The sequence below is a fragment of the Haliaeetus albicilla genome, chromosome 10 (genome assembly GCF_947461875.1).
Source record: "Haliaeetus albicilla chromosome 10, bHalAlb1.1, whole genome shotgun sequence".
In the NCBI taxonomy this organism is placed as follows: Eukaryota; Metazoa; Chordata; class Aves; order Accipitriformes; family Accipitridae; genus Haliaeetus; species Haliaeetus albicilla.
Window position 1 is genome coordinate 27,061,569 of NC_091492.1, and position 10,662 is coordinate 27,072,230.

Sequence of the window (10,662 nt, forward strand, 5' to 3'; positions counted from 1 at the left end):
GCGGAGCTGGGCGCCGGGGGCGCGGGGCGCGGGCGGCTCCGGCTCGGTTCTCCTCCATTCATTGGGATCGCGGCGGGTTCCGCGGCGGCGGCAGGATGGCTGCTCGGCTGCCCGCGTTCCTGCCCCTGCTCCCGTTGCTGCTGCTGCTGCCGGGCCGGGGGCCACCGGGAGCCCTGGGCAACCGGCACGCCGTGCACTGGAACAGCTCCAACCTGCAGTGAGTGCGGGGCGGGCGCCGGGCAGCGCGGGGGAGGCTGCCGGTACCGGTACCGGCAGGCGGTGGGAGCGTCCCTGGGGCCGGGCGGGGCGGGGGGGCGCCGCCGGGAAGGACGCGGCGGGTGCGCGCCGGGGATCGCGCCGAAGGATGCGCGCGGCGGCGGGGGGCGGCGGCGGCGGCGGCGGCGGCGGCGGCGGGGGGGGGGCGACACCGGGTCGGGGGCGTGCGCGCCGGGACTGCGGGACCCCCCGGTGCCAGTGTCCGCGCGGCGCCCCCGTGCGGGCGGGGCTGCCGGACCCCCGTCCCCCGGTGCCGGTGCGCTGCCCCTCCCGACCCCGCGCACCTCGCCCTGCCCGCGGGGGCGGGGGCCGCTCCGGGGGGGGTGCAGGGGACAGCCGCCCGGGCCGGCCCGACCCGACCGGCGGGCGCTCCGGTCCCCGGGGCCGCGCTGCCGGGCGGGGCGCGGGCATCGGCGGGGTCGGGCTCGCCGCCGGAGCGGGGCTCGGCGGCTCCCGGTGCGGGCGGGTCGGTGACACCGGGGGCCGCGCCCCCCGCTCCCCCCTCTCCCTCGATGGCGCTGACCCGCCCCGCGGCGGGCACCGGGGTGCCGCGGGAGGAGGATGGCCGGGCCTCCCCCCCTTTCCGTGCGCCGGGCGACCCCGCCGCCAGACGCGCCCCCCGCCTGTCTGGGCGCGGGAGTGGCACCAGCGGCGCGGCTGCGGCGGGGGGGACCCACCGGGTGCCCGCCGCGCCCCCCTCCCCTTTCCCCCCACCCCTCGCCCGGGTGGGCAGCCGTGCCATCCCTGGGGCAGCAGCCGAGGGTGGCGGGGCCGGGGGTTCCGGGGGGGGGTGCGATCGGAGGTGCGGAAACTGCCGTGGCGCCCACGGCCGCCGGGCGCGGAGCCGCCGGGAGCCCGGGCGGTCGGTGGCCACGGCCCCCCGCCCCCGGCACCTCCCTCGTGCCCTGTGCCGGGGGGGGCTGCGCCCTGCCCTCGCCCCCCCCGGGGGTGGGCTGCCCGGCTGCGTGGGGTGCGTGGCACCCACACTTGGGGCTGGCACAGCCGCACCGGAGGGGAGCGGGCACCGTGTGGGCTTTGGGGTGGCAATGGGCACGGCTGGGCTGAGCCCCTCCCGGGAAGGGGGGGGGGGGGGCCGCGTGTCCGTGGTTGGTCCGTGGACCCCTCCACAGGGATCGGGGAGCTGCCCACGCTGCGATCGCCCATCCCTTGCCACTGTGAGCGCTCAGGGGTGTGGCGGGGACGTGCGCCCGGCCGGAGCATCCCCCAGTACCCCTCAGTGCTGGGGGTCCCACCGGCTCCCCCCTGCCCTGTGCCCCTTTGTGCGGGAGGGGGCGTCCCCCCTGGCAGCTCCTTCCCCTCCCATTGAGATTGTGTCGCCAGGCGGAAGCTCGGGCCCCATAAATTGTGCGTGTGTGCGACGTGCCGAGGCGCAGCACAATGGCGAGGCGCTCGGTTCACCCTGCCGTGCTCGGGCATCTCCCCACACCCCACTTCTCCAGCCAGACCCTGCTCGCTCGCCGGCCTTGTCCCCATGCCATGACATTGCCGGGACCTCGGTGGGTGGGAGGCTCCCGTGCCCCCACCCTCACCCTGCCACGACCGAGGGCCCTCCTCTCCCCACCCCATCGCCTGCAGCCGTGTGCCGTGCCCCTCGTGCTGCCCTAGCACCTCCTGGGGGACGGGGCGGAGGGGGTGCCAGCAGCGTGCCCGCCATGCCAAGACGGGGGTGTCGCAGCCAGACGCCCACACCTGCTGCGCACGCGTCTCTGGCGCGGCTGCGAGCGTCCGGCTCAGGGCATGGGCAGCGCGGTGGGGGCGGCTGCGGCAGAGACGTGTCCCAGGGACTCCGGAGCGCTGATATTTATTGTTAGGCAGTGCGGCAGCTCGGCCGCAATTATAGCCGCGCGGCAAAGTGTCTGGATTAGATAAATTATGGGGGGAATTAGGCTCCCTGGGCCGCAGCCTGCAAATCCCAGCAACCCCGCTGCAATCAGAGCAATAAACAAGCCCTGCGTGGCCCCATGGGGCTCTCCGGGGGAGGGGGGGATGCCGGCAGGCTCAGTTGCGGGCCGCTCCTTGGGGGCTGCGCCAGGCACCCCAGAAATTTATTGCATCTCCTGCCGTGCGGGGTGCCCCTGCGGCTCCCCTTGGTTGGAGGACAGAGCAAGGGTCTGTCCTGTAGAGCCCACTTGCTGCACCTGGGGTCCCGGCGACGCCTTGGGGAGCAGGGGGCTGGTGGTAGCTCATCCCCCGTGGGCACGTGGCTGTGCTCCTCTGGTCCCCTGGCCACCACAGCGGGTGGCTGGCGGTGCTGGTGGGCCAGGAGGGCCACCGACTGGGCAGGGCACCCCTCCTGCAGCAGGTTTTGGGTGCTGACAGCAAAGCCCGGGGGAGGTGCAAAGGTGGGATCCGAGGCTCGGGGCAGCAGAGGTGCCTGCTCTTGCTCAGCCAGGTTGTTGGTCTGGCTGCACTTTCCATCTGTCCCATCGTCTCCGCTGGTGGCAGCTGGTGAGCCCTGGGGGCGTGGGATGATCCTTGGACGGTCCTTGCCCTTTGCTCCCAAGTCCTGCCGGGAACAGGCATGGTGGCTTACGGTGAAAGTGCGAGAAGGCCACATCCTGCCCAGCGCTGGCATTTGGGGGGGGCAGCTGTGTCCCTGGGATGCCCCATGGTGTGTGACTGGGGGCTCCTAGGGGTGTCCCCAGCCGTGCTGGGCCCCGGCGTGCCGATGTGCGTGGGATGCCACCTCCCTGCTGGGTGTTCTGGATGCCAAGGTGGGGACAATGGTTTGTTTCCGTGCATGGGCACAGGCCAACTCCCCCCGATGCTCCTGTGGCCCCTGGGAGTCCCTCAGAGTGTGTGGGGCGAGCCATGCTGTGCCCCAGACTCTGGTGCAGGGACCGAGGGTGCTGGTGCCTTAGGCCTTGGGGTGCCCGGTGCTGTGAAGGGGGCAGAGCGGGGTGGCTGTAAGACAGGGGTACATGGGGTGCTGGTGCCCGGCTGAGGCAGGCGGGTCGGAGCCCACCTGTGCACGGGGAGGGCTCAGCATTGAATGCAGCCCCCCCAGCCACTGGCGCTGCCGCCACGCTCGCCTCTTCAAGGCAGCTTTTATCTGGCTGACTTTGTGTTCCAAGCGGTGAGAGCTGGAGCGGGCTCTCAAGAGCCCTTGTGCGGAGCAGCCTCTCCCGGGGGAGCGTCTCGTGTGGGAAAGGAGCCATGTTGCTGCTCTGCACCCACCACAGGGGCCTGGGGGTACCCGGACTCCTGGGTCCTCTGCAGCTGCTGGACCCTGACGTCGGGGCTGTGCCCTGCCAGATCCCTCCATTGCATCCACTGGCACTAGCGGGGCTGGGGATGTTGTAGCCTGCAGCAGGAGGGACCCCCTCGCCCTGGCAGATCCCGGGGGCATTGGGCAGGAGGTGCTGCAGCGCGCAGGGCAGTTATGCCCGGGGGGGACAGTTCCCCGTCCTGCCGTGGTGTTGTGTCCAGCTGCAGGGCTGGAGGTGGGGAAGGTGGTGATGGCACCTCTCAGCAGCTAATTACCCAGCCTCACCAGCTGCAGCGTCCCTGGGTGGGCTGGGGGGCTCCACCACCCCTGACCCCACAGCTGTGCCCCCCAGGCTGGTCCCTGTGGGGCACAGAGCCACTGGCCACCCGTGGGTGCTGGCTGTGGCACTGGCAGGAGCTGCTGCCCGGGGACAGAGGATGCCATGCCCCATGAGTCGCCACGCTGGGCAGCACCGAGCCCCAGCAGCATGGCTGGGGCCCGTGGGGTTCCTGTGGGAGAAGGGGACGCAGCATCGGGGTGTGGGGGCTGTCCCAGGGTTCAGCAGGGCCAGGGCCACCCGCTCCTGCCCAGGCTGGTAATTGAGTCACTGGTTGCAGATTGATGGTTTAATTAAAACCCAATTAGAAACCTCATTGATCTTGTTAGCAAAGTGGGAAGGTACAGGCTTTAGTGGGGATTAAAGGGATTGCATGGCCATTGATAGGGATGGGGGGCACGGGGGCACCTGTAGGGCGGTGCTGGGGGTCCTGGGGTGCTCGGAGAGGGCTGTGCCCATCACCCCGGGGTGGGTGCTGTCCCATGGCACCCACGGTCCCTTCGCCCACTGCCATGTCGCCAGGCAGCAGCTCCCGTCTCCCCAGGAGCCCCGATTCCCTGAGTGGGGAGGTGGCCCCAGGGACACTGTGTGCCGGCAATGCCTTTTGCACCCGCACCTTGCAGCTGCGCCAGGCGAGTTGGGGGGAGGATGGGGGGGGGGTCGTGCCGTGGCGCCGTGCCACCCGTGCGCGTGGGCTGCGTTGCAGGCGCTGTCTGCTGAGCCAGCGCGCGTGTGCGCGGCCGTCTGGGCGCCGTGACTGTGCAGTGCTGTCTGCGTGGGGAGGGCTGGCACGGAGGGGGGGCCCAGGCTGAGCTGCCTGTCTCCCCGGCAGCTGAGCGATGGGCACAGACAGTCTGTCTGTCTGTCTCTCCATCCATCAGGGTGGACTGACCGCGGCAATCGATGTGCCTTCACCTCTCGCTGTTGCGTGGGGTGACTGGAAGGGGACCACGTAAATCAATGGCACTTTTTTGTTCACCAGCTGATCGATGGGCCCCGGACGTGCCGAAAGGGCGAAGGTGCCGGAGCCAAACAAAGGGCCCAGCTGGGCTGGGGTGGGGGGTGGAGTCCGCCCCAGCACCCAGTGCAGGGGAGCACCATGATGTCACCCGCATGGGGGGACACTCCACATTGCCCCTGTCCTCACCACTGGCACCACCAATGTGGGATGCTGAGCCCAGCTCCAGCCCTGCCGCCCTCCAGGCCTTTCCCGCACTGTGGGGATGAGCCTCTGCAGCACAGGGGTCCAGGCAGGGGTCTGGTCCCCCATCCCGTGCTGCTGCCGCCGTGCCCGGGTTGTGCTGCAGTGCACCAGGCGCTCCTTAGCAGTGCATCAGCGAGCGTGCAGCACTCAGCCCAGATTTATCACAGCAGATGGGAGCGGAGCAGCTGCCCAGCTCACCAGTGGCTGTGGCTTGCCAGGTAGCCAGGGTCCCACCGGTGCGGGGCTGGTGGGTGCCAAGCGCAGCCTGCGCTTGGGACGGTTCTGCCAGGGGACATCCATCTGCCCACTACCGACAGGCTGCTGGAAGGTACCACTGCCTTGCAAAGCCCTGCTCTAAAAATGCAGTCGTGCAGAAGTGATGCTGCCTGTTCTACTCCCGTGCTTAACCCTTTGGGCACTGCCGGAGCCCGCTGTGCCCCGCTGGCCTCTGTGGTGTGGCTGGAGCCTGGGAGGCCGGGGGGACCATCCCAACCCAGGTTGCCTGTTGCTGGGCCTTCCCAACAGTTGCAGGGACCGGGCAGCCCATGCCCGCACTGCGGTGGGTGTCGGTGAGAAAGGAGGCTGATACCCTCGCTCTGGGTGTCTGTTCCCATCCTTCTGCCTGAAAACAGGGCCCATGGGCTCCCTGCCTGCTGCTGGGGCGGGGCCAGGCACACACTTCTGCCTACCCTGCAGTCCCGAATGGTGCTGCAGGCAGAGCTTGGGGTGTTCCGGTGATGGCATTGGGGCTGCTGGGATTTGGGGGCATCCAGCTGTGTGGGGTGCTGGTCTGCACCGGCGGGACCGGTGATCACAGCGCAGGAGCCGAGCATGGCAGGAACACAGTGTTGTGGCCGAAGCTGCTGCTGGAGTCCCCCTGGATGTGCCCCGGGCCATGGTGGCCCCATGGCTCTACCTGTTTGGGGCTGTTCTCCAGCCCCTCCCAGCTTGTAGCGATGCTCTGATGCCTGCAAGCTCTCAGCACGCAGCAGCGGCTGGCGATGTCCGTGGGGTTTACCACCATGGGGAACAGGGCTGCCAGCCTCCACCACACCATCTGGGGTCCCCTGTACCCCTCCATTGCCATGCTGGTGTGCCCCAGCCCAGGGGGAGACCTTGGTGGCGCATGGGGCCATGCTCATTAGCGAGGCTGTTTATCAGGAGCCACGCTTCTTAATAAGCCCCAGCGTGGGGTCCCAGGGGGGTGTGTGTGCCTCAGTGCTGGGTGCTGCAGGGGAAGGGGGGGGGTACAGCTCCCCAGCACCCCAGGACAGGGTTTCCCCTGGCACGGCAGGAGATGGAGCCAGGTGTCACTCCTGTGGGTGCAGACACCCAGGGCCAATCCTGGGGAATGTGCTTCCTCCGGTCCCTCGCTCCCCTGGCACAGCCACACCGGCTGCCGGTGCCCAACCCGGTGTGGGACAGCTGGCTCGGGGCACGCTGGCGTCCCAGCCCTGCGTCCTGCACGGAGTTAATTGCAATTTTCTCCTCGGGGCCATTTCTTTAATAACAAGCCTTTTTCTCTCCCCCCCCCATTCTCACCACATCAAAGGGGGAAGATGAAAGGTCCCGGCGCCCCGCGGAGCAAGGGTGGCTGCCTCAGCACCTTGCTGGCGGAGGAGTTGCCCAGTGGCCGGCGGGTGCCGGGCTGGGCTGGGAATAGCGGCTGCGCGGCGAGGGAGGTGCCGCGTGGGGCTTTTCTCCCTGCCCCATGGGTGACAAGGTCTGCTGTTGGTCCCCCCCATGGCCCCCCAGTGCCAGCGGCAGCCCCAAGCGGGGAGGCGGCGCTGCTTGGGTCCCCCTTTGGTGTTCTCTCTGGCACCAGGCTTCTGGGGTGCTGTGTGCCAGGGTGCCGCAGGCCCTGGCAGGGTGCTGGGGCTCCCCAAACAGCGCCAGGGGCAGTTGTGCAGGGTGGGGCGTCTGCACGCGCAGCCCTGCCCGCTGCCTGCCCAGCCCTGCCAGGGAGACCCAGGAAGCTGGATCCACTGCGGGCAGGGCCTTGGGGGGGGGGGGGGGGGGGGGGGGGACCCCCCATGGGGCAAGGGGACCCCAAGTGCTGGGTCCAGGACTGGTGGACCCAGGTTTGCCCTGAGAGGCGGGGAAAGGGGCCCTGAGCCAGAGCAATGCAGTGCAAGGAGTCCAGCCACACGTGCCAGGATGCTGTGGTCCATGTGCCAGGGGAGCCAGGCGAGGGACCCCCAATGCAAGCAGGGCTGGGGGGCTGCAGCAGCACGGTGAGGGAGGCACTACCGCCGCTGAGCTGGGTTGTGGAGCGAGGTCCAGTCAGGGTCTGGTGCTGCCACGGCAGCTCGGTGCAGAGCCAGCGCCTCACAGTGCTGGCTCGTAATTAATTGGCAGGAGCAGTGGGTCAGCACGGCAGCGAGGATTACCGCGGCCGGGATTTCCATCGGGCGCGGATTAGGAGCCAGCGGAGCCTCTCCTGAGTGGATCTGAGGGGATTGCAGCTCCTAATCAATGTAAATGAGGCTCCCCCAGGGCCACCCTTTATGGCATTAACGAACTAACGGGATTAGCCAGAGCAGGGTGAGAAATCCTCTCTCTGAGCTGTGGCGCGTGGCAGGGCTGGGGCCATGGTGGGCAGCCGCGGTGGGTCGGCTCTAGGCTGCTGGAGCTGGGGAATGCCCGGGCCCTGGCCCCCCCACACACACCCAGGGCTGCGTGGTGAGGACCAGGAGCTGTGTCCTGCAGGGTCCCCGGTGCCTGCGGGACCCTGGTGCCCATCAGCACCGTGGCCGGGTCAGTCTGTCTGTCCCACTGTGTTTGTCCCCTCCTTGAGGCCACCGGCACATTCCCAGCAGGACCCAGCAGCGCCGTCTTGTGTGCCCGTGTTCCTGCAGGTGTCCCACCCATCCATGTGGCTTGGCACCCGTAGCATCCGTCCCCAGCAGCATCCCTCCCACCCCAGGCTGGCCCGCATCCCCCGGAGACAGTGATTCCGTGCTGCGGGTCCATGGGGCTGAGGTTGCGCGGGGGTCCTGGTGTGTCAGGGGCTCCAGGTAGAGGTTGAGCAGGGGGATACCACTGCCCCCCCCCAGGGTCCTTGCTCTGGGACCTCCCCGTTCTCTAGCCTCCGGGTCCCTTTTGAGGAGGGGGATGGTGTTTGCGAAAGTGCAGGGGGTGTCCCTGACCCCCCATGCCCCCCTTACCTTGCAGCCTGCGGCGGGAGGGCTACACGGTGCAGGTGAACGTCAACGACTACCTGGACATCTACTGCCCACACTACAACGCCTCAGTGCCCGAACACCGGCTGGAGCAGTACGTGCTCTACATGGTGAACGCGGAGGGCTACCGCACCTGCAACACCAGCCAGGGCTTCAAGCGCTGGGAGTGCAACCGGCCCCACGCGCCCCACAGCCCCATCAAGTTCTCGGAGAAGTTCCAGCGCTACAGCGCCTTCTCGCTGGGCTACGAGTTCCGTGCGGGGCAGGAGTACTACTACATCTGTATGTGGGGCACCGGGGTGGGACCCCCACACAGCCCCCCCCTCATACCCGGCTGGGTCCCCCACATCCCACCCCAGCTGGTCCCACTGCACCACACCACCTGGTTGAGCCCCTCTGCATCCCCACCCTGGCCAGGACCCCCCATGCCAACCCCACTGGGCTGATCCCCCTGCACCCCCCCGGCTGGGTGGCTGCAGCCCCCCCCAGGAGTGGGCACCCTGAGCTCAGGGATGGAGGTGTGGGGTGGAAGGGGGGTGTGGGGAGGCGTGGGGGTGCAGGAGGGGTTGTGATGCAGGGGTGAGATGGGGGTGTGGGGAAATATGGGGGTGTAGGGAAGCAGGATGGGGATGTGGGTGGGCGTGCTGGTGCAGGGTGCTGGTGCAGGAGGGGGGTGCTGATGTAGCATGCTGATGCAGGATCGGGGTTCAGGGAATGCTGATGCAGGTGCAAAAATCAGAGTGCTGGGGGATGCTGGTGCAGGGTGGGGATGCAGGGTGCTGATACAGGTGCAGCTTCAGAGTGCAGGATGGGGATACTGCTGCATCCCCCCAGTCTGGAGCGCACCCCCAAGCAGGGCCAGACCCCACCATGCCCTGACCCACCGAGCCTCTGGGTGCCAGGGGCTGGGGTCACCCGCTGCGGAGCCATCCCAGCCCGCTCTTGCCTTGCAGCCACGCCAACACACAACCACCGCCGGGCCTGCCTGAAGATGAAGGTGTTTGTGTGCTGCGCCTCCAGTAAGTAATCCCGTGCCCGGCCTGGGGGCTGCGGGCAAGTGGGGGGCAGCGTGGCCTGCCAGTGGGTCCCCCATCCTTCCTGGGTTCCCCATCCCTCCCGGGAGGGGCTGTGGTGCAAGGCGGTTAGGGAGCATGACCACCCCCATCCCCTCTCTCCCTCTTGCAGCGTCGCACTTGGGGGAGAAGCTGGTGCCCACCCTGCCGCAGTTCACCCTGCGACCCGAGGTGAAGATTGAGGACCTGGGTGAGTTGGGCAGAGCCTCCGGCCCCACAGCGCCACATCTGTCGTCGTCCCCGCCGCCACCCACAGGGCAGCCCCAGCTGCGGGGTGGGGGTTCGGGGCCACCCCGGTGCCACCCTCACCCTCTCCCTCTTCCCCACAGACAACTTCAACCCGGAGATGCCCAAGCTGGAGAAGAGCATCAGTGGCACCAGCCCCAAGCGGGAACACTTGCCCCTGGCCGTGGCCGCTGCGCTCTTCCTCATGACGCTGCTGGCTTCCTAGCTTCTGGTGCCGGCGGGGGCCCGGCCAGTACAACTCTGCCGAGTGGGGACCCCCCGATCTGCTGCCCCTCTTGAGAGCCAGCGGGGAACCACCACGGGACCACCCGTCCCCTCTGCACCACCACCCCCCTGCCCGGAGAGCCCATGGGGCAGGGGGCTGTGGCACACGCCGATCCCAGCTGGGACTCGCCTCCCCCCCCCGCCAGTGGCTGCAGCCCCGTCTGCGAGAATGCGGCTTGGTGCTGCTGTGTGCACAGCATCTTCTACCGACACCATCCCACAGTGCGGAGTCCTGCCCACAGAGTGTTGCCCGCAGCCCACCCGGTGCCCTGTGGCTGGGGGGCAGTACCGGGCTGGGGAGCCTGGTGAGGGCAGGGACCCCCAGGGCTGGGCAGCCTGTACATACCTATATAGAGATCTATACATACTGTACAGAGAGAGACTATATAGATATATCTATACTGTACCATAGGCAGCGGCACCGGCCCCGGGCTGGCTTGTACATAGTTGAACGTGTTGGATTTTCCTCGTCTTCTGTGAAGACCTGACCTATGCAAACGCACAGACACTTTTTGGGGAAAAACAAAACAAAAAAACAATCTCAACCTTTTTTTCAAGTGCTTTGGCTGGTGATTTTCATATTCTGCTCTTAGTCTATAAAAAAAAAAAATAATAAAAGGATAAAAAAACCGATCCCTGTCACAGCAGCGTGCAGTGCTCCTGGCCAGCCATCGGCCAGCCCTCCAGCGCAGTGGGCTCCTGCTGGGGCAGGGGGTCAGGTGAAGGCAGTGAGTGCCAGGTGCTGACCTTCACTGTGCCACCCGCCTCGCCGGCCCTGGGCATGACAGCTCCAGTCATGGGCTCGGTGCCTCTGGCAGCAAGGGCACCCTGGGGGGATGCGGGACGATCCC

At 68.1% G+C, this 10,662-nt stretch overlaps 1 protein-coding gene across 1 annotated transcript; it reads left to right on the top strand.

The window, feature by feature from the left end:
- Positions 1 to 10,368, top strand: EFNA3 (ephrin A3). Its single transcript, XM_069794386.1, has 5 exons — positions 1 to 217; positions 8,221 to 8,510; positions 9,182 to 9,247; positions 9,414 to 9,491; positions 9,631 to 10,368. Exons 1-5 carry the CDS (start codon positions 96 to 98, stop codon positions 9,750 to 9,752), a joined length of 678 nt encoding a protein of 225 aa, XP_069650487.1. The 5' UTR covers positions 1 to 95; the 3' UTR covers positions 9,753 to 10,368.
- Positions 10,369 to 10,662: the final 294 nt, after the last annotated feature.